Source organism: Microtus oregoni, unplaced genomic scaffold (assembly GCF_018167655.1).
Source record: "Microtus oregoni isolate MIOR12 unplaced genomic scaffold, Mior012 000007F_ref0000211, whole genome shotgun sequence".
NCBI lineage: Eukaryota > Metazoa > Chordata > Mammalia > Rodentia > Cricetidae > Microtus > Microtus oregoni.
This window is the reverse complement of record NW_024543066.1, coordinates 58,568,671-58,591,366: the sequence shown is the minus strand read 5'-3', so window position 1 is coordinate 58,591,366 and position 22,696 is coordinate 58,568,671. Positions and strand designations below refer to the sequence as shown.

Sequence of the window (22,696 nt, the reverse complement as noted above, 5' to 3'; positions counted from 1 at the left end):
TCAAAGGAGTGTGCCACCACCACCCAGCTGGACTGGATATTTTTCTTCTAGCTTTATAGATGAGAAAATCGAGATTACAGAAACAGTTCACCAAAAACTACTTAGTACCAGTTCCAGGATTTACACTAGATGTTTAATTCTAGTGTCTGTACTCTTGTTTCCTTCCTGCTTTAAGGATGTTTAAAAATTTATGATTAAAGGAAAATGACTAATTTCCATTCCTGTTTTTCTCTCACTCTTGCTCTCAGGAGGTCTGCCCTTGTCCTAAAAGTTGGGCACCTTCCTGTCACTTTGGGCATCAGGTATGTGCCACAGCTTCCACCTTCCGGTCAACCGGAACCTTTCCCGGAACGACTGCTGCGGTGTGGGACGTGCCTCGGCGGATATCCTGTGGGGGTGGTACCTGACCGAGTGGCGGCTACTTTATCCAATAGGAGGGGATATTGTTAGCTCAAACGCCAATGAGGACTCTGGTGAGAAAGAAGCGGTGATCTGAGCATGGAGGCACCGACTTGAGGCAGCATGGCTCTCTGTCTGAGGTGGCGCCGGCTCGGGCTCCCGCTGCCGGGGTTCCGCGGCTGCGAGCTGCACACAGTGCATGAGGTACGCAAAGCTCCTAACCGTCCGGCCCAGCAGAGTCCAAAGCACATGCTGTCCAGCCTTCCCATACCCTGCTGCCCCACTCTGAAATGTGCGGTCCCCTTGAATTCCCAACCTGACGCCTACTGTGAACTTAAACCCCCACCGCCCCCTTTGCGGAGTAGTGGAAATACGGCCAGAAATAACCTCCTAATTTGTGCCTTTCTCCTCAGGCCTCTGTGCTGACTCCTCCTCATTGGCTGGCAGAACGATTTGCCCTCTTTGAGGAGCTATGGGCCGCTCAGGTGAAAAGGTTAGCGAGTGTGACACAGAAGAAAGCCCAGGCTATTAAGATATCACTTCCTGAAGGCCAGAAGGTAGATGCTGTTGCGTGGAACACAACCCCTTACCAACTAGCCCAGCAGATCAGGTATCAAGCCATCCTCTACTTACAAGAATTATTTTTTCTGTCCATTATTTTCTCTGCACCTGGTCAGGGAAAGAAAACAGTTTTTTTTTTTTTTTCTTTGTTTCCTATCAAAAGGGTAGTGTTTGGTCAGGAAGAGGAGGTGAAGTCATCTAAGTGATTGTCACACAAGCCTAAGGGCCTGTAGCATATGCCCCCCCCCATAAATAAATGAAATAGTATTTTAAGTTTAAAAATAAAAAGGGTGGATGTGATGACATGTTCTTGTAATCCCAACAGATTCCTGTACTGTCTGGCCAGCCGCCCACCCTGCTGGGGGAGCTCCTTTGCCAATGAGAGACTCTGTTTCTAAAAACATGGTTAATGGCTCCCAGGGAAGAATACACACCTACACCCCCCACCCCCAAAGAAGCATCTTTTAAAAGAAAAACTATTGTTGGGTATGGTGGTGTGCACCTTTAATCCCAGCATCCACGGGGCAGGTGGGTCTCTAATGCAAGGCCAGCCTGCTGGATACCGTGAGTTCCAGGCAACCTGGGCTGTGTAGGGAGAGTCTGTCTCCAAAATTTTTTCGTACAGAATTTATTTTTCGTGTTTAGTATGTTTCCCTGTCCTCGCGCTCACACACGTGTGCCTGTGCACGCCCACACACATGCATGACCCAGTGCACAGTGGAGGAAGTTCTTTCCTTCATCAGACTTGACAACAAGCACCCTTACCCCTTACAGACATGCTCGGGCTCCATGTTTGAGCTGTCTTGACTCTTCTGCCTCCACTTCCTGAGTTCTGACCTTAGAGGTGTGCACCACCATTTCTAGTTAATAGAAGACTGGGAATCAAACCCAGGTCTATTTGCATGCAAGCAAGCTTTCTACAGACTGAGTTAGATCTTCTACCCATGCTTTTTTTTTTCCAAGTTCAAGGACAGTTTTATTTGACTTAAAGAAAAAAGCCTCCCACCTGGCAGTGGTGGCACTGTTCTTTAATCCCAGCACTTGGGAGACAGAGGCAGGTGGATCTCTGTGAGTTTGAGGTCAGTCTGGTCTACAGAGCAAGTTCCAGTACAGCCAAGAGTATGCAGAGAAATCCTGTCTCAAAATATGAATAAAGCCAGACAGTGGTGGCACACGACTTTAATTCCAGCACTAGGGAGGCAGAGGCAGGTGGATCTCTGTGAATTCGAGGCCAGCCTGGTCTATAAGAGCTAGTTCCAGGACAGGCTCCAAAGCTACACAGAGAAACCCTGTTGCGAAAAACTAGAAGAGAGAGAGAGAGAGAGAGAGAGAACGAACCTACCTGCAGGGCAGTCAAGCTGTAAATCTTAGCAGCTGCCTGAAGAGAACGAGGAGAGAAGGGGCAAGGCCAGGCTGCTAAGTTGTTGTGGAAATCAGAGAAAGCAGCTTACTGTCTATGGAAGAGTAGTGAGACCCAGCCACACCTCATGGTGACTCAGGGCAGTGTTTACTGTAGTCTTGGCTGGCCTTGAGTTTATGAAAATCTTCCTGCTTAAGCCTCCCAAGTGCTGGATTACAGGTGTGAGCCACTATACCCGAATAGCCTTTCTTGCCAAATTTGGTGGTAGAGGCCTATAATCTTCACATTCAGACAGTGGAGGCAAAAGATTCAGAATTCAAGGCCAGCCTGGACCGTATAACAAGACCTATCTTTAAAAGGGAGCGAGGGGTCCTTGATAATTTATCTTTGTAGTTTCAGAGTCTCTGTCCTTCTGTTATCCATTGAGCAAAGGAATAGTAAGTTTTATTGTTCTGGAAGCTCATTTCCACTTAAAAAACATAAAGCTCCTGAGATACCTGCCTCTTGTCCTTGTGGGCTGTCACCTCACTCTTCTCCATCGCTCCTGCCCTCGCCTGCTGCAGCTCAACCCTGGCTGACACCGCTGTGGCTGCTGAAGTAGATGGAGAGCTCTATGACCTGGAGCGGCCCTTGGAGACAGACTGTCACCTCAGATTCCTGACCTTTGATTCCCCAGAAGGCAAAGCGGTAAGTTTCTTCCACATAACAAGAACAGAACCTAATTAGCTAAACGATCTTTAAACTGGAAATTCTAATTTTTATTTATGTATTTTGATTTTTCAGGATAGAGTTTCTCTGTGTAACCTTGACTGTCCTGGAACTCACTCTGTAGAGCAGACTAACCTTGAACTCACAGAGATCTGCCTGCTTCTGCCTCCCCATTGCTGGGATTAAAGGCCTGCACCACCACCACCTAGCGAAATTCAAATTTTTTTTTTGCCTCAGTTTCTCAGTTTGCAACTGAGGAGACATGCCACAGACTATATTCACCATCTGATCAAAGCTGGAAGCCTTGATGAAGGCATTTACTTAGCATTGTTCTGTTGATCAAACAGCTTGTGTGCTAGTGAAAGGGAGAGAATGAGCTGAGAAGCAGAAGGGTAACGTGCCTTTTCAACCTCTGCAATTCTTGAGTACACACAGTGCAAGTCACCCGTGATGTGTGCTCACTTCTCATGGGGTTCCATGACTGAGCATAAAACCTAGGTGCTTTGTTCATTCCGTGTCAGCTCAGGTATCACAGAGCGTGCTTACTTAGGATCCAGAAAAATGTATTTCTTTTGTCATCCAAATGTGGACAGTGAACAAATCCAAGAATAGTTCCATCACACTAGATTTCTGGACTAGAAAAAAGTGGCACCAGAAGGCAAAGCAGAAGCTGCGGATGGCGAATGGATGATGCCCTGAATTGTAGCGACACACACACACAAGCAACAGTGACAGCAGACGCCAACCGTAGCTTTCTGTCTGTGTGTGCCAGCACAGCCAGTCAGGAACCACACTCTTTCTAAGTACTATATCAGGAAGCTCTAAAGCAGGAGGCACTGGCCTCCTGCTTCTGTGCCCCTGGCCCGGGAACACTGAAGATGTGTGAGTTGGATCTGCACTTCCACCCAGCAGCAGAAGAGACAACATTGGCTCTCTGCTTTAAAGAAAGATTTTATTTTATACCTGTCGGTGCCTGTGTGTTTGTACATGTCTACCTATGTGCCTGGTGCCCATGGAGTCTAGAAGAGGGTGTCAGATCCCCTGAAGTCAGAGTTACAGGTGACTGTGAGCCACGATCTGGGTGCTGGGACCCAAATCTGCTTCACCTGCAGGAACAGCATCCTTGAGCATTAGAGCGTCTCTCCAGCCCCCTTTAGACAACTGTTTACTGTGCAGAAGTCACTCTCATAAACCTAGACTCTCCATTTTGCAGCAGGCAATCTTAAAACAAGTGCTACAGCTTCTCAGCCAGCTCCGAGGAAGGCAGCAGAACCGGGACCTAGCCAGCAGTTGCCGAGCTCATTTTGGTCCTGTCCCTCCAGGTATTCTGGCACTCTAGTGCCCACGTTCTGGGCGCAGCAGCTGAGCAACAACTGGGTGCTGTTCTCTGCCGAGGTCCAAGTACAGAATCTGGCTTTTACCATGATTTCTTCCTGGGAAAAGAGAGGTGAGCCGTCCAAGGAAGGGGATTGATTCTGGGGTGGTTTCCGGGGTCTCAGAGCAAGTGCAGTTTCGAGGAGAAGCTCTAGCAAGTTTGTCTTCTAACTCTGCTGGAACCCCCTCTTCCAGTCCGTGGGAGTTTATTACTATTGTGGTCTCATTCCTCCGGCTTTCCTTCCTTCAGCACACACTGTCTTTCTGCTCCTTCTCTCTCCCTTTCTCATTTTTAGCCCAGGCTGGTCTTGAACTCATGATCCTCCTGTCTTGCCTATAGAGTGCTTGCCTAGCATGATCACAGACCTGTGTTTAGTCTTCAGCACCATGCACACACAAAATAATCTATGCTGTTGTTCTGGTGCAGCCCTTTGATCCCAGCACTCAGGAGGCAGAGGCAGGCGGATCTCTGTGAGTTCATAGCTAACCTATATGGTCTATAGAGTGAGTTCCAAGATAGCCAGGGCCACAAAGAAAAACGCTATCTTGAAAAACAATCCAACAAATAAAAACTATACATAATTTCCGATTTGTTTTTTCTGAGTTTGTCTTTGCCAGTTAATTATAGATTTCTTCGTCAAAGGGCAGAACTTTACTTCTTAGCTAATGTGTCATGACTCGGGTTGTCTCTGAAGAAGCAGGTCAACAATTCCCTTTTCCAGGACAGTCCGGAGCCCAGAGTTGCCCCTTTTAGAACGGATTTGCCAGGAGATCATAGCTGCAGCACCGCCGTTCCGGAGGCTAGAGGCTTCTCAGGATCAGCTTCGGCAGCTCTTCAAGGTGAGTTGGCAGTAGGAGAGGAGTTTGGTGAGACTTGAAGGAAAGGGTGGCTCCAGGATGCCCTTGTAGCTCCACACGCCTTTCTGCCTTCCTCTAGGATAACCACTTCAAGCTTCATCTGATCGAGGAGAAAGTGACAGGCCCAACAGCAACAGTGTATGGGTGAGCCTTGTCAAGAGCAAAGAACTGGACTAAAGGAAGGGTGGTGGCTGATAATCTGTATTGCTCTAGAAAAAGAAGTGGGAAGAGGAATTTGCTTTTACTCTCTGTTGGCAAAACAGCTTCTGTATCAACACCCGTTCTGTCAGTTGAAGCTGAACTGAACTGAACAGGAACACCTGGAGAGCACTAAGAGGCCTCTCTGTCTCAGGTGTGGCATGTCAGTGGATCTTTGCCGGGGCCCCCATCTACGGCACGCTGGACAGATTGGAGCTCTGAAGCTGCTGGCGGTGAGCTGACGGTGTGATTAGATGCCCTGCTCTCTCGGGAGAGAGCTGCAGAGCCGAAAGAAAGCCCTCTGCCCCTTCTCCGCTTGATGACTATGAGGGAATCTAGGAAGAAGACAGGTTCCCCCATTCTGGAATCTCAAGGTTTCATGGCAGGGTCCAGAATTCAATTTAGACTCCCTAGTCTGGGTCTGGATTAAGGGAAATGAAGCAAGATCGTGACGGGGTCATATGAGGAAGGCATGTGTCGAGAAGGACCATGTCTGGGAGAACAGGTGCTTCTGTTTGACAGATACCGGGGAGATCACCCAAGGCAAGGGCATTCCATGAAGTACTCTTCCTACACATCGTGGTACTGCATGGGATGGAAGGTAGCAAGAGACAGGCAGATGTGTAGAAAAAACCTCCTGAAAACTTAGTCATGTACGTGATCTTATTCTGCTACTAGTGAGGTGTGTGGCGTTAGCCAAATCTCCTTACCTGCTGCTCCTATCTGTGAAATGAGACTGACTATTCCTGTACCACTGGTACAGCCACATTATAGAAACAAAGTCAGCTAGCTCAGGACAGTGTTCAAGAAAAAGGGTATAGGGGCTGGAGAGATGGCTTAGTGGTTAAGAGTACTGACTGCTCTTCCAGAGGATCCGGGTTCAATTCCCAGCACCCACATGGCAGCTCACAACTGTCTGAAGATCCAGTTGCAGGGGATCTGACACCTTCACACCAATGCATATAAAATAAAGTTAAATAAACCATAAAAAATATTTTAAAAAAAGAAAAGAAAAAGGCTATAAATTGTTGGTTCTTTCAAACTAGACATGTTAATACATGCCTGTGATCCCAGCACTTGGGAAATGGAGGCAGTAAGATTAGGAATTCAAGGTTATCCTTGAGTGTTACATCACATCTGGGCTCACCTTTGACTACCTGAGGCCCTGTGTTAAAAACAACAGCGAAGGTTCTTATTAACACTGTTGAAGCGCAAGCAGGGGCATTTGAATTTCATACGGCTAGGCATAGATGGGTGTGGAAGTCTGACTTCTCTAGCAGCTGTCTGGAGTACTGATAAGGAAAGGTGGACAAAAGGACATTTAGTTTTTCTCCTAAGCAGTGATTTATTAGGAGGTGGAGCCTACTGTAAGGCGCTGGTGGGGCAGTGAGAATGTAGAGAAGTGCTTTGTGAGATTGCAGCTGACCAGGATGCATAGAAGATACGACCCAGGTCACCAAAGGATGGAGAAGCCATCTTGCGGGTACTTGTGGAAGGAAAGCACTCGGAGGTGAACTGGTCTTCAGGTGGTCACCAAGAGCAAGAGCATCAGAGATTTGACAGAAGGTCGGTGTCTCTGGTCCTTTTCATCTTCTTTTTGATATCCTCTGCCTCTCACAGAACTCCTCAGCCGTGTGGAGGTCCTCAGGAGCTCCGGAGACACTGCAGAGAGTGTCAGGAATTTCTTTCCCCAAGGCAGAGTTACTGAGGAGCTGGGAAGCCTGGAGGGAGGAAGCGGAGTTGAGAGACCACAGGCGCATCGGGAAGGTACAGAGCACAGAAGAGGGGAGGATGGTGACAGGGTGCAAGGTGAAGGGATGTGATGGGAGCTTTTTGTTGGTTTTGTCTTGATTTTTGTTTCAGTTTTTATTTCTCTAGACAGTCTCATGTAGCCTTGCTGGCCTCCCGCTGTAGCCAAGAATGACCCAAACTCTTAACCCCCCTGCCTCTGCCTCTTACATCCCAAGTACTGGGATTACAGGCTCAAACAACCACACCTGACCAAAGAATGTGATTGTGAATTTGCCCAAAGATTCAGTCAATGCAGGGAGCAGCTCTGTCATTTGCTCCTTTAGTTCCAAAGCCCTACCCTCTTTGAGTGACAGGTAATATCCTTTCCCTAGGAACAGGAGCTCTTCTTCTTCCACGAACTGAGCCCTGGGAGCTGCTTTTTCCTGCCCCGCGGGACAAGAGTCTATAATGCCCTGGTGGCTTTCATCAGGGTAAGCAGAGCACATGTGCAGACGAAAGCCATGTGGGGCCTAGAGGAAGCCAAGGTCTTTGAGTTTGGCTCAGGCATGGTGGCATGTGCCTGTAGTCCCGGACAGAGACTAAGCAGAGGATCATGAGTTTGAGGACTGCCTGGGTCGCATAGCAAGATCCTGTCTCAAAGGAAAAGAGCGTAAACCTGTAATATTCTGCTGACTTTGAACAAGGTATTAACTGTTGTGTGGTCTGCAGGGAAGCAGCTTAAAGGGTCTGCATGGTGTTTAATCGCTTGTGGCTGTGGCCAACGTGGTCTGAGTCCCTGAGAGAATCACAAAGCTTGTGTTTCCTCTCCTCTCAGTAACACTGACTTTTGGTGTCTGTGTTCACTTTTTCAGGCCGAGTACGCCCGTCGTGGTTTCTCAGAGGTGAAAACTCCCACGCTGTTTTCTACAAAACTCTGGGAACAGTCAGGGCATTGGGAGCATTATAGGGCGGACATGTTTTCCCTGAAGCCCCCAGGCACTAATGGTCCCGACAGCTCTCAGAGTGGCCACCCTGCCAGGTGTCCCAAAGACACGCTTGCTCTCAAGCCCATGAATTGCCCTGCACACTGGTGAGTTGGGAGCCAAGAAGCCTGGTTCCTCCAGGGACTGGGATAACAGGTCACAAAAATGTAAAGTAATATAAAGTACCTTGGAAAGAATATCGGGGCATCTCATTTGGGTCTTGAATCTACTACAGGTAGATTCAGTATTTACCTGAGTGAATTTTGGGAAACTATTCCATTTCTTGGGCCTTTTTTCGTTAGCAATATTGAGACTCTGTACCCATCACAGAATATGGACACAGTAAATGATGCCTGTTCTTACATGACTGAGAGTTTAACTTTTTTTCATCTTCTTCTAGACAGGGTCCAACTGTGCAGCCCTGGCTGGCCCCAGACTCACTACATAGACCAGTCTGGCCTCACACTTAGAGACCCGCTTGTCTCTGCCTGGTGGTGTTAAGGCATGCACCACCGTGCCCTGCCGAAATGCGGCTGTTGACCAGACACTCAGGATAGGATTGGCAGGACCCAGTGGGAGAGTGTGCAGAGGGAAGGACAAGCACTGTAGACAGCAGCAGCAGTCTCAGGACTGGAGAGGCAAAGGCCAGCCTACGCCACACAGCAAGTTCTAGGCCAGCCAGGGCTGCATACTAAGACCTTGTCTCAAAAAAAAAAAAAATGAGGGCCGGGTGGTGGTGGCGCACGCCTTTAATCCCAGCACTCGGGAGGCAGAGGCAGGTGGATCTCTGTGAGTTCGAGACCAGCCTGGTCTACAGAGCTAGTTCCAGGACAGGTTCCAAAGCCACAGAGAAACCCTGTCTTGAAAAACCAAAAAAAAAAAAAAAAAAAAAAAATGAGTAGGAAAAGGAACAGTTAGCCATGGCTCCTTTTCCCTCTGGCCCTAACTTTTTCCCATCCCAACTTCAGCCTCATGTTCGCCCACCGGCCCAGATCCTGGCGGGAACTACCTGTGCGACTGGCTGATTTTGGAGTCTTGCATCGTGCTGAGGCCTCTGGTGGTCTGGGAGGATTGACACGGCTATGGCGCTTCCAACAGGATGATGCTCACATCTTCTGTGCACCAAATCAGGTGACTCCTTGTTCTTCAAATGTGTTAACTTCCTCTGCCTTTTTATGTAGCCGAGAATGATCTTCATTTGAGTGCTGGGATTACTGGCATGTGCCACCATGCCTGATTTATACAGTGCTAGAAATCATGCGTGCTAGCCAGGCAGTATACCAACCGAGCCGCATCCATAGGCTTTGGGTGCCTTTTTTATACTGTAGTATAGCTATCCCTCTGGTCCCGGTCCATCACCACTACCCCACCCCTGCCCTGTCTTCCCTAGAACTACCTATCACCTCAGATTTCCAGCTGGCATCTAGCTGACATCCTGACTTTCTGTTTCTAGCTGGAAGCAGAGATCCGAGGCTGCCTTGATTTTCTCCGATCTGTTTATGCTGTTCTTGGATTTTCCTTCCACCTGGCTTTATCTACCCGGCCGTCTGGCTTCCTAGGGGAACCTCACCTATGGGACCAGGCTGAGCAGGTGAGTAGGAGAAAGGGAAACCAAGCAGATAAACCAGTCTGCCGTGGGGAGGGGGATGGAGTAGCCCAGGTCTTCAGAGAAAGGCATGAGCTCTGGGTGTTAATTTTCATGGGCCAGCAGGTTATCTTGCTAATGTCTCCTTCGTACTCCTCATCTTGCTCTCTCTAAGGTCCTACAACAAGCCTTGGAGGAATTTGGAGAACCCTGGGACCTTAACCCTGGAGATGGTGCTTTCTATGGGCCTAAGGCAAGCTGGAACCACACTTAGGAGTTGTATTTAGTCTGTCTTCTTTAATTAAGTTGTATCTACAAAGAACTGCTTTAAAACTTGTGTAGGCCATAAAACAAACAGTGCATGTCTGCCCTGTGGAGCTTAGTGCTCCCTGAAGGGCGAGCTGGGTGAACCGGCCGTCAGCCCAGTGGAGCCGTGCTGTGTAGCGCCGTGGAAGCGCAGAGGGTGCAGCAGGACTCAGTCTAGGGAAGCTTCCTGCGGGAACTGGGTCTCAGGAGGGAATGGCATAGGCATCTAGAGGTAGGAGGATGGGGTAAGAACTCACAGAGCAAGTTAGAAGAGAAGAAAGTATAGGGCAAAAAGGCTGTTAGGAGCCTACTATGGGCACTGGGCTATAATTGTAGGTACTTGGGAGGTTCAGAAAGGATCACATGAGCCCTGGGATTTGAGGCCAGCCAGGGTAGCAAACAAAGACCTCACCACAAAACCAGGACGATAGAAATAAGGCTCAGTGGTAGAATAACTTGACAAGTTGCACAGGCTCTAGATTTGATCCCCAACAGTGCAAGAAAAAGAGGCAAGGCCCTGAGGTCGCCTTGTTGGATGTGAGGCCTGCTTGTTTCCTTGGGTTTCTCACACTGTGAACACAGATTGGTCTGGAACTTTATTTATTTTTAGTTTTTCAAGACAGGTTTTCTCTGTGTAGCTCTGGTTGTCCTGGAACTCACTCTGTAGACCAGGCTGCCCTGAACTCAGAGATCCATCCTGCCTCTGCCTCCCAGTGCTAGGATTACTTGTGTTCTCTACTACCCCAGCTTGGCTGCTGGGTTTGTTTGGTTTTATTTGTTTTTACAGTTTTTTTTGTTTGTATTGTTCATTTATTTATTTATTTATTATGTATACAATATTCTGTCTGTGTGTATGCCTGCAGGCTAGAAGAGGGCACCAGACCCCATTACAGATGGTTGTGAGCCACCATGTGGTTGCTGGGAATTGAACTCATGATCTTTGGAAGAGCAGACAGTGATCTTAACCTCTGAGCCATCTCTCCAGCCTGTATTGTTCTTTCTAAAGATTTGTTTATTTCTGGGGACTGGAGAGATTGCTCAGCAGTTCAGAGCCCTCGTTGCTTTTGCAGAGGACCGCGTTCTCTATGTTCTCCTATTTGCTGACTCACAGCCATACGTCCTAACTCCAGTCCAGGGGTCGGTGCCATGCATATGCTGTACATATATAGATGCAGGCAAAACATGCATTCACATAAATAAAAACAAAATGTTCTAAAAAAGTTTTTTTTGAAGGTTTATCTTAAGTTGGGCAATGGTGGTGCACACCTTTAATCCCAGCTCTCAGGAGGCAGAAGCAGGTGGACCTCTATGAGTTCAAGACTAGCCTGGTCTACAGATTGAGTTCCAGAATAGCAAAAAAAAAAAAAAAAAAAAAAAAACCCTCTCTTAAAAAAAAAGATTTATCTATAGCCAGGCATAGTGGCCCACACCTTGAATCCCAGCAGCAGAGGCAGCCAGCCAAGCATGAGTTCAAGGCCAGCCTGGTCTACACAGTGAGTTTCAGGCTAGTGAGGGCTACACAGTGACACCTTGTCTTTGGAACCTGTGTAGTGGAAGGCAAGAACCAATTCCCAAAAGTTGTCCTCTGCCTTCTACATCCTTATCCCATACACATACACACAAAGTAAATAAATGTAAAAAATTTTATTAAAAAAATAATAATGTTGGTACACACCTATAACCCCAGCACTCAGGAGACTAAGATAAGAGGATATAGAGTTCAAATCCAGCCTGAATCATATAACAAAACCTCTTCTCAAAATCCTAGGGAAAAAAGAATGGCTCTTAGTCAAAGTTGGTGGCCTGATGTGGTGGTGGCTGCTTGCCTTAATCCAAGCACTTTAATCTTGAGAGGCAGAGGCAGGCGGATCTCTGTGAGTTCAAGACCAGCCTTGTCCTCAGAGCAAGTTCCAGGACAGTCTCCAAAGCTATACAGAGAAACCCTGTCTCGTAAAACCAAATGAATGAATGAATGAATGAATAGGGGGCTGGAGAGATGGTTCTGAGTTAAGAGGGCTGTCCAGTCATGAGAACCTGAGTTTGGAACCCAGCACACACTTAAGCTAGCTGTGATCTCACAAGTGCCCCTCACCCCAGTGCCCCTCACTGGGACTTGCTAGCTACCAGCCTAGGTGGGAGGAAATCTCCAGGTTCAGGGAGAGATCCTGCCTGTCTTAGGTTCATTTCCTGCTGCTGTCTGTGACCAGATGCTCTTGACAAAACAACCTAAGGGAGAAAGGGTCTATTCTGGCCCCCAGTTTGGGTATAGTCCCAGTGCAGCAGCTGGTCTCTCTGCCCTCATAGTTAGAGAACAATGGATGGACCCAATGCTTAACTTTATAATCCAGGACTTCCTCAGGGAATGGCCCCACACGAGTTAACCTGAGTGAGAGCATCCCCTACAAACATGCTCAGAGACCTATTTCCTAGGTGAGTCTAGGTCTTGTCAAGTTGGCAGCTGACATTAACCATTTTCCTGAGACAGTAGAAGACACAGGGTAAGCCTCTCTAGCCCTGTGCACATGTGTATGCACAGGCACACACACATACGTTACACACACAAAAGTCTGGTGGTGGTGGCGCAGGCCTTAATCTCAGCACCTGGGAGGCAGAGGCAGGAGGGTTTCTGTGAGTTTGAGTCCAGCCTGGTCTTTAAAGGGAGTTCCAGGACATCCAAGACTATGCAGAGAAACCCTGTCTGATAAAAAACAAAAAAGAAAGAAGAAAAAGAAAGTTACCAAGAGAGGAAAGAATCTGAAAATCATTAAGTAGAACAAGACAAAATAATGACCAGGGCAGCCAAGGGATTGCAGGGGACTCACTGATTTCCATAGCAGCATCAACCTCTGCTTCGGTATGTGACATGTTAGAGGGCACTGAGCAGTTGTGCAGGGCTAAGGAAGTAGGTGAATTGAAGACGAAATAGGTAAGATTTGCCACATCTGACAGCAAAACAGCGGGAATGAACTAGAGATCTGCAGCTGAGTGGAGCGGGAAAGGGGTGAGCCTGTGGTAAAGGGGTGAGCCTGTGGGTAGGAAAGAGTAGCCAGACCGAGCGGTGGACTCAAGTGCAGCCTTGAGGGAGGTGACAGAACCTGGTGTAGAAGGTGGGGTATAGTCCTCTGCAATGAAGAGTTCAGGGGATTAAGAGGAGCAGAGGAGTAGCCCGTGACGTGGGTGGTAGAAGTGTTGGCTGTTGAAGGTGATGGCAGCTATTGGACCTGATTTCTCTTGCTCCCATCTCTCTTTAGATTGATGTGCACCTCCACGATGCCCTGGGGCGGCCCCATCAGTGTGGAACGATCCAGCTTGACTTCCAGCTGCCCCTGAGATTCAACCTACAGTACAAGGGGTATAGAACCCTGCCTCAGCCTGAGCCAGTCCAGCCCCGCACACCCCACCCCACCAGAGATGTGTCTTGATAACTGGAAGGCGATTTAGGGCTCAGTTTGTGGCGCTGCCCCGTTCCACTCACTTCCATTTTCCTTCCAAGGCAGGCAGGGGCCCTGGAGCATCCAGTCCTGATTCACCGAGCAGTACTTGGTTCTGTGGAAAGGATGTTGGGCGTGCTGGCAGAAAGCTACAGGGGGAAATGGTGAGTCATGAGCACCAGATTTCCGTCCTCCTGTCCAGCCTCACGGTTCGAGCCTTAGTTTCTGACCTTATCCTGCCTGTTTCCTTCTCAGATCTCCCTGCAGCTGTACCTGAATGATTTCCTCTTTCTTCCCAACAGGCCCCTGTGGCTGTCCCCGCTCCAGGTGGTGGTCATCCCTGTGGGAACAGAGCAAGAGGAATATGCTAGGCAGGTGAGTTGGTGGCAAGGGGAAGAGCAAAGACAGGAACAGTAGGGCGTGTGACATGCGTCCTTGGGGGAGAGAGGCCCTGCAGGATGGGGGGGAAGGGCCTGAGTGGCAGCTGTCCTGTGTGCTGAACATTCTCTATCTCAGAAACGAGATCAGCCCCTGCCTTGTGGGGATGTGTGAAAGCTGACTAATAGATGCTTAACATTGCCAGCAGAGCACATACGTGGGCTTAGTTTTCCTTTCCAAAGAGAACTGACGGGCAGGTGCAGCAGCACGTGCAGAACTCGGACTTAGGAAGCTGAGGCAGGAGGGTCACAAATTTGAGTCCAGCCCGGGCTTACTAGTGACACCTAGTAGGTGGGGCCTAGGGGTGTAGTCCAGCTGGTAGCATATTTACCTAGGATGCACAACGCAGTGGGTTCAGGTCCCAGCACCAGATGAGCCGGGCACATGCCTGCCATCCTGCCACCTAGGAGGGACACCGGAGCATCAAACAGCACGGTTCATAACCCAGGCTGCATGACATCGTCTTTTAGGAAGACTAATAACAGGGAAAGTACTAGAGTTAAACAGCTGGTGGGAAGGTGGGTGCCTGACAGCGACAGCACACAGAGCCCAGAACTAATCGGGGTTCGCGCAAGGAGAAGCACACAGAGAAGTTTCAGGTCCGGGATGGGAAGGAGGCCTCAGTGTCTCAGAAGAGGCAGGGAGTCAGCAAGGCTGAGAGCACTGAGGTGGGGGATGGGATGAGACAGGCGACCAAGTGTTGTAGCTCAAGCTTCCATTGAAATTGACTCATCACTAGCCGGTGATGGTGGCACATGCCTTTAATCCCAACCTTCAGGAGGCAGAGGCAGGTGAGTTCAAGGCCAGTCTAATCTACAAAGTGAGTTCCAGGATAGCCAGGGTTAGAACGAGAAACCCTGTCTCAAAAAAAAAAGAAAAAGAAAAAAGTTTACTTATCACCAAACCTCCATCCCCACGTCCCAGGTGCAACAGTCCCTACAGGCTGCAGGGCTTGTCGGTGACCTTGATGCCGACTCTGGACTGACTCTCAGCAGGAGAGTCCGCCGGGCCCAGCTTGCCCACTACAATTTTCAGTTTGGTAAGTTTGGTTAGCTTTGGCGCTCAGAGCCCCAGGCTCTGCATTCTCGGTATTAAGTCTATTGTTTGGCTTGTGTACATTGGATTAATTGGGCTCATTACCTAGGCCGGGTAGGAGCCTGACTAATCTGCCTCCCCTGCTCCTTCCCACAACCTCTTCCAACTCAGAACAGCTTTCTTCTCATTAACCCAGCCAAGCCAACAGCAGGGAGAAAGGGACAGCAGAGGGCTAAGATGAAGCTTACCTGCAGTCCATGATTGGGGAGGTGCATGCGGGAGGATCAAAAGTTTAAGCTATATGTACACGTATGTACGTATGTATATGTACATATATGTATGTATGTATGCGTATATATATATATATATATATATAATATATATATATCAAGATTTTCAGTAACAAATTGCTGGGCTTGTAACTCTGTGCCAGAGCATGAGTTTGATCCCAACACCAAAACCACCGAAAGCTTTAATGGATTGGCCTTGTTTGTTGTTGAGTGGGTGGAGGCAGCTCTAGGGCACAAGAAGGGCCCTAGGAAGGAAGTTGCTCTGGCTGTTAGGACTCTGGAGGCAAGAAGCAGAAACTGCCTGATGGGCTCACACATGCCAGTCGCCTTGCCTGCACAAAGAGCCAGCTATGCCCCAGTCCAGCCCCCTCCCTTCCTGTATTGTACCCCTCCCCCGGGCACACACATACGTTTTTTTCTTTGTGTGAGCTCTTCGTCTGTTTCTTTGACTCTCCAGCCCTGGTCTCCTGACCAGTAGTGGTAAGTCGAGTGGAGCCTGGACCATTTCCTTATCTCCTCAGAATGGACAGGCAGCAGCGTAGCAGGCACAACTGAATGTACTCCTTTAAGCCGCGTCTAGACTCTGCTCCCACCATCCCCCTGCCTCAAGATTCAGGACTCTGAAGCTTCTGCAGAGTAAAAGGAAATAGCCCATAGGGAGAGCTTTCCTGGGTTTGCAGTTGTTTCCTCTTCCTGCAGTGGTCGGCCAGAGAGAGCAGAGTAAGAGAACAGTGAACATTCGCACTCGAGACAACCGACAGCTCGGGGAGCGAGGCTTGGCCGAGTCTGTGCAGAGGCTGCTGGAGTTACAGGACGCCCGGGTCCCCAATGCGGAAGAAATGTTCTGAGTTTTGTTCCCTGGTGAGGCATAGACTCCTGAGAGCCCCTTATCATGGGAGATCCCAGCCCAGCTGGCAGCCCAGAACGTCCCTGACTCTTGAGAACTGCCTGGTTTGGAGGGCCCTGCACAGCAAGGAATGATGTGCTGCTTACGTGGGGGGGAGAATAAAAATAAACTTGAAGCCGAGACTGTGTCTTCATCTGATCTGACGGGAAGGGTCTGTGTTGTCTTCCTGCTGCTCCAGAGCTGAGGAAAAGAGATACTGAGGCCTCTGAGCAGCCCGGGAAGTGTCTCAGGCAGCATTCCCAGTCCCATTCCAAGGCTGTCAGACCCCTTCCCAACAAAGACAGTTTACAGATGGAAAACCAAGGTGCAGATTACAGATTCGGATATCAAGTTGCTCTGTGATTGTCTGCGTCAGCTTTGGGGTCCTGTGAGGGCTCCCTCCCATCACCTCCATTATTCCCAGTCTTGTAAGGAGGCTCCAGGATGACTTTGAGAGGAGTGGCTGTGAGAGGAGGAGCAGCTGGGCCTGAGTCACGGCAGGAAACAGGAGGGCGGGAGATAGCATATAAAAAGACAGCAGCCCTGGAGTACACAGCAGCAGTGGCAGCAAGTGGCCCAGACCTCCAAGTCCAGATCTACCTGGGACAACCAGCTTCTGGGTGGCCAGTGACCAGTTCTTGCCCCAGGATGGGGACCTTATCCAGAGCAGCCTTGATCTTGGCCTGCTTGGCCCTTGCTTCTGCTGCCTCTGAGGGAGGTGAGTCGGGGTGGGGTCAGCAGTTGCTTAGTAGCCAGGCTCTAAACATCTCATCAGCAGTTGGGTTCAGAGCTTCCTTTTTGTGAGCATGCTCACCATGGGGCTGGGGCGGGAGAGGGATACCTAGGGATAGTTGCTAAGAAACACAAATTGGAGTCAGATTGACAACACGGGACAGGTGAATGTACAGGCTGCGGGGCCTGGAGATGTCTGAGGAGGGCTCTCAGGAGGTGAGGAAGAAAAAGAGGTCCCCAGGCTGCTCAAAACCAGTCTGCTGACCCTGGGAGCCTTCTGAGTCATTGGCTAGAAGGCCAGTGAGGGGTGCCCATTCACCCTCTCCTAAGCACACCCACACACTGCTGGAGTCTGAACAAAAGGGAATGCTCACTGTGGATGGGGGGAGACCCTGAGATTCCAGTATATGCAGCCTGTGCCTGGCAGAACCCTACCCATTGTCCTGGTCCCTAGTCTGGTGTCCTATGTCCAGCTACAGCCTAAAGGAGGGCCAGTGAGATGGCTCAGTGTGTAAAGGCACTTGCCAACAAGGCCGGTGACCTGAATTCGATCCCAGTAACCCACATGGAAGGAGAGGACTGGCTCCCACAGTTGTCCTCTGACCTCCACACACTCACTGGGACACAGTGCACATAGAAAAGTATCTTTTATATACCATATATGTGCATACACACACACACACACACACACACACAAAGTTAGGATCTGAGATTGACTGAAGACGGCAGTTAAACGCTTAGCTGGCCTTCCTACCCAAAGGCCTATAGGAGGAGGTTGGTGGGGAGGTAGGTCCTCTGAAGCTAGAGACCAGCAGAGCAGTGGCTATGGGGACAGCCACGAGTCCCAGCCACATGTCACACACACTCCCTTTAGATACAAACTCAGGTTTTCTCAGGCCCCAACCCACTCACAGGTTGGTGTGGGAGATTGAGGGGAAGACGTCACACAGTGGTCTTTCTACACTCTTGGCCCCCATGGCCTCTCCATCCTTTGCTCAGGACCAGGAAAGGACCTCCCAACACTGCCTCTGACTTGTTCTTCCTTCCTCCAGCCTTCAAGCCTTCAGAGCAAAAAGAGATGAAGCCAGAGAACCTGTTCCTGCACCTTCATGAAGGTGAGAACCCTGCCCAAGAACCAAGTCTATCTTCCATAGCTTCCCCGGTCACTGAGGTCGGAGGACAGAAGCGTTCAGGGTGCATGGCTGATGCACTTGGGGGAACAAGCACATGACGAGTCTAGGAGCTGCGGTTCTCACTGTCTCCCTTGCCTCTAGTCTAGGAGCTGCGGTTCTCACCGTCTCCCTTGCCTCTAGTCTAGGAGCTGCGGTTCTCACCGTCTCCCTTGCCTCTAGTCTAGGAGCTGCGGTTCTCACCGTCTCCCTTGCCTCTAGTCTAGGAGCTGCGGTTCTCACCGTCTCCCTTGCCTCTAGTCTAGGAGCTGCGGTTCTGTCTCCCTTGCCTCCAGTTGCCTCTAGTCTCACCGTCTCCCTTGCCTCTAGTTTAGGAGCTGCGGTTCTCACTGTCTCCCTTCTTGCCTCCAGTTGGCTATGCAGCCCCTCCTTCCCCATCACAAACCCGGAGACTCCAAGTGGACCACTTTGAAACTTCTCAGCCCGACCCTCTCTTTGAGGAACAGAGGGAAGGTAAGGCTACCACAAGCCCCTCGTGCTTCCTGCTCTCCAGGTGGGAAGGAGGGACCCCCACCCTGCTGTCTGGCTCAGAGGGGTGGACTGACTGCTCACACTGCCCATTCTGTAGTGCAGCCCCCTTCTCCAGAAGCCATCCCTGTCCAGGAAGAGTGGCCCACTCTCCCAAGGTCAGGAGAGAATATAGGTGAGTGCTTCCCTGGTCCCCGGCCCCACCCCACTGTGGTCCTGATGACGCTTGTCTGATCTCCACACCCTGGTGCCTTCACCCGTCTTGCAGTCGGTCGTCCTGTCCCTCAAGAAGCCATCCCCCTACAGGAAGAGCAGCCCCCTCTCCAAGTTCCTATTGAGCAGAAGGAAAGTAAGTGACTCCTCTTACTCCAGAGCATGGGCTTTGGAGGCCGACGGGGTGGGCAGCTCTGCCACTGAGGCCTGTGGGACCCCGTGCACTGCTCACTTCTTTGAGCCTTGTCGCCCTGGGTTTGGTCCCCAGCACCACAGCACCTGGTTGTGGCAGTTCCCTGTTGTCCCAGCACTTGGGAGGAGGCCTAACCATCAGAGTTAAAGGTCACCCTGGGGTACATGAAGCCCTTTCTTTAAAAAAAGGAGGCAAGAAGGAAGGAAGGAAATGGTGTCTATTCCATAGCTATAGGGTAAGTGATACAAAGTAGGGCTTGTGTCTCATTGGCCTCTCGAGTTCTTTCGTGCATGGGAACTAGGAAGGGCCCATTTTCTAGAGGTGCCCATCTCACAAACCTTTTGCTTACACATCTCCTTCTACCCAAGTAGAGCCATATGCCCAGCATCAGGAGGAGATGCTCCAGTCCAGGCAGACAGAGGGTGAGTGACAGCAATTGTCTCTGCCCCTGCGCATTAGCCCGCAGGCTCAGAACCTGAGCCTCAAGGAAGGACCTTATGCAGGCCCGGGCTGCAGGTCCGTGCAGTTAACCTTTTTCTTTCAGTGCGGGTCACGGTAAGAAGCCGGGACTAGCTTCCTGCTTCCACACACGCTCCCAACCCTCCTGTTCAACCCACGGTCTTCCAATTCTTCCAGCTCAGTCCACCTTAGCATAACCCTCCCCACTGTTTTTCCAATTTCAGAGAAACCCTTCGTGGGCCAGCGCGCCCCAGAACCCCAGCCTTCGAACCCGGTGCAGCACTGCCAACAGGGCCGGAGAGGAGGCTGGGGCCACCGGCTGGATGGCTTCCCTCCTGGACGGCCTTCTCCAGACAATCTCAACCAGATCTGCCTTCCTGAGCGCCAGCATGTGGTGTACGGCCCCTGGAACCTGCCGCAGACTGGCTACTCCCACCTTAGTCGCCAAGGAGAGTCCCTCAATTTGCTGGAGACTGGGTATTCCCGCTGTTGCCGCTGCCGCAACCCCACAAACCGCCTAGACTGCGCGAAGCTTGTGGTAAGGGTTTGACTGCGGGGGCCGGGGTGTCTCTTAACCTCCAGACAGTGTGTGGCGGGGTATGGAAGGGCTAGAACCTCACCCTGGGTACAGAGGACCTCAGGCTCCTTTCACTGGCTCTACGCAAAGACCTCCTCAGCGTGCCCCAAGAGCACTGGACGGCCATGCTGCTTTCTTGTTTACCTGCCTGGGGTCCTTTCCTGGAGCGCGGGAGGAAGGCAGGAATGCAGACAGTGGGTTTCCAGGCTGACCCACCCCTCTCGCTGTAGTGGGAGGACACAATGACCAGGTTCTGTGAGGCCGAGTTCTCTGTCAAGACCCGACCTCACCGGTGCTGCAGACAGCGGGGGGAGGAGCGATTCTCTTGCTTCCAAGAGGAAGCTCCGCGGCCACACTACCAGCTCCAGCCCTGCCCCATCCACCAGACTGGCATGTCCTCAGGGCCCCAGCTGCCTTTCCCCCCGGGGTTGCCCACTCCGGACAATGTCAAAAACATCTGTCTCCTGAGACGCTTCCGCTCTGTGCCACGCAACCTCCTAGCTACTGACCCCATCCAGAGGCAGCTGCAGGCTCTGACCCGGCTGGAGATGGAGTTCCAGCGCTGCTGCCGCCAGGGCCACAACCACACCTGCACATGGAAGGCCGTAAGTGGGCACCCCAGCCACCTCGGAAGCTTGTCTGCCTGCCCACCTGCCCCCCAGCTCCACTGCTGACTCTACAGCCGCCCATCCACGCTCTTCCCCGTGAGCACATCCACGTTCATCTGCTTGTGATTGTCCGTCCATCGCTGTGTCTGTCATCTGAGTCTGTTCACGCTGAGTCTTCATGCTGCCGTCCTGGGCGTATCCACCCGTGACCCACCCGTGACCCCACACACGCACCTGTCTGCCGTCAGTCCGTCTGTCCAACTCTGGCCTCAGCTGACCCTCTGTACCTGCTGCTGCAGCTCGTCTCCAGTGGCTAACTAGGAGCTTCATCTGTGTTCCTCCCTCGCACCTTCCCCAGCCCACACAGCCATAACTGCCCTCTGGTCCTCCAGTTCCTCACTCTCCCCCTCGGCCCATGGGGCCTCGTCTCCTAGATGATAGTGATAAGGTGTGGCCAGGGGAGAGGGGCCAGGTAGTCGGGCCTCTGACGTAATCTTCTGCTCCACAGTGGGAGGACACCCTGGATGAATACTGTGATCGGGAACTGGCTATAAAGACCCACCCCCACTCCTGTTGCCACTACCCTCCTAGCCCTGCCCGGGACGAATGCTTTGCCCAACGGGCTCCCTACCCCAACTATGACCGGGATCTCTTGACCCTTGACCTCAGCCGAGTCACCCCTAACCTCATGGGCCATCTCTGTGGAAACGGAAGAGTTCTCACCAAGCAGTGAGTCTTGCCTAGATGTTCCCAACCCTCTTGTCTGTCCAAACCTCCTCCCTCCTGGGGTATCCTTGGGGAAAACGAAATCATGATCTCCCAGTACCATTTGGGGGAAGGCTGTTTATTTATTTTGAAAGAGTTTCACTCTGCGGTCAAGGCTGGTCTTGAACAGAGCCAATTTTCCTGCCTCAGCACCCTGAGTAGTAGGAGGGTGGGCATAAGCCACCACCCACACAGCCTTTGGGTGCTCTGGACGGCACAAGACCCTGAGTCTGCCCTTCTCATACCAATCAGTAAACAGATTCCTGGGCTGATCCAGAACATGACTGTCCGCTGCTGTGACCTGCCGTTTCCAGAACAGGCCTGCTGCGGTGAAGACGAGGTGGGTGACTCTGGGAAACAGAGGAGGAGGGGAGAGGGCTGAGGTAGAAATGGCCTTTCACTGCAGTCTCTGAAACCTGCTCCCAGAAACCAGAGGGTTAGAGGGCTATACCCTCCGCGGTGTTCCAGACGCCTGCCTTCCCTCCCGACTTGACCTATTATCCCTGCCCTGGGCCTCAAGCTTCTGGCATTTCCAGATGTGCACATCTGTCAGTCACAAGGAATCCTGCTGTGCTAGGAAGGCTTGCACAGCTTCTCGGCCTCCGGAGGAAATCCAGTGGTCAAGCAGCAGAAGTGGTCCAAGGAGGACTGAGGGCCCCCGAGCCAACCTGTGACTTCACCATACCCAATTTTACACTCCTTTTCCAGAAACTAGCCTTCGTTGAGAATCTCTGTGGTCCCCGAAGGAACTCCTGGAAAGATCCTGCCCTCTGCTGTAACCTGTCTCCTGGGGATGAGCAAGCCAACTGCTTCAATGTTAACTATCTGAGAAATGTGGCCTTAGTGTCCGGAGACACTAGGGATGCCACCAGGCAGGGGGAGCAGGGCCCAACTGGAGGAACAAATGTCAACCCCACCCCTGGGTCCAAGGAAGAAAAATGAGTCACCCTGAGCCTCGGAGGATTAGATGGGGAACCCCACCCTACTCCACCCTCCTTGAACACTCATTACAATAAATGCCTCTTGGATTTGGCATCCTCACTGTCCTTAACGCACGAACACGCCCTCCTAAGCTCCTTAAGACTGGCCCAGTGCCGTCCCCACCGACTGCACAGGAGGTGTTCCTCAGGTGGGGGACCATAGTTAAACAGCTGGGTCTCTTGCCATCGTGACCAATTCTTTGAAAAAACACCACCCCTGTAACTGGCTGTTGGGATTCAGGGTGAAAAAGATGTAATCTATGTTCTTGATGGGCCACAGCCCAGGCTGACATTTTAATCCTGCTGTGCTCAGGATGGAACCAGCGTCCTGACAACTAATCACGTTATTACATTGAACTGTGTCCCTA

The 22,696-nt window shown here is 50.9% G+C and overlaps 2 protein-coding genes across 4 annotated transcripts; both read left to right on the top strand.

Moving 5' to 3' along the window:
• Positions 1–465: 465 nt before the first annotated feature.
• On the top strand, positions 466–16,284 carry LOC121450752 (threonine--tRNA ligase, mitochondrial). Its single transcript, XM_041656024.1, has 18 exons — positions 466–603; positions 813–1,009; positions 2,884–3,007; positions 4,351–4,475; positions 5,125–5,242; positions 5,340–5,404; positions 5,613–5,691; positions 7,079–7,225; positions 7,582–7,680; positions 8,062–8,279; positions 9,141–9,303; positions 9,626–9,763; positions 9,933–10,010; positions 13,315–13,415; positions 13,557–13,658; positions 13,797–13,869; positions 14,857–14,971; positions 15,957–16,284. Exons 1-18 carry the CDS (start codon positions 523–525, stop codon positions 16,103–16,105), a joined length of 2,172 nt encoding a protein of 723 aa, XP_041511958.1. The 5' UTR covers positions 466–522; the 3' UTR covers positions 16,106–16,284.
• A 132-nt stretch (positions 16,285–16,416) lies between these two features.
• LOC121450753 (extracellular matrix protein 1-like) lies at positions 16,417–22,412 on the top strand. 3 transcript variants are annotated; one of them, XM_041656026.1, is made up of 11 exons: positions 16,417–16,861; positions 17,928–17,990; positions 18,417–18,518; positions 18,634–18,708; positions 18,802–18,882; positions 19,311–19,361; positions 19,623–19,936; positions 20,206–20,580; positions 21,092–21,312; positions 21,601–21,688; positions 22,057–22,408. In XM_041656026.1, exons 1-11 carry the CDS (start codon positions 16,588–16,590, stop codon positions 22,288–22,290), a joined length of 1,878 nt encoding a protein of 625 aa, XP_041511960.1. In that variant the 5' UTR covers positions 16,417–16,587; the 3' UTR covers positions 22,291–22,408. The 3 variants fall into 3 exon arrangements, with proteins under 3 accessions (XP_041511960.1, XP_041511959.1, XP_041511962.1); XM_041656025.1 differs by having other exon boundaries at positions 19,308–19,361; XM_041656028.1 differs by lacking the exon at positions 20,206–20,580 and having other exon boundaries at positions 19,308–19,361; positions 22,057–22,412.
• Positions 22,413–22,696: the final 284 nt, after the last annotated feature.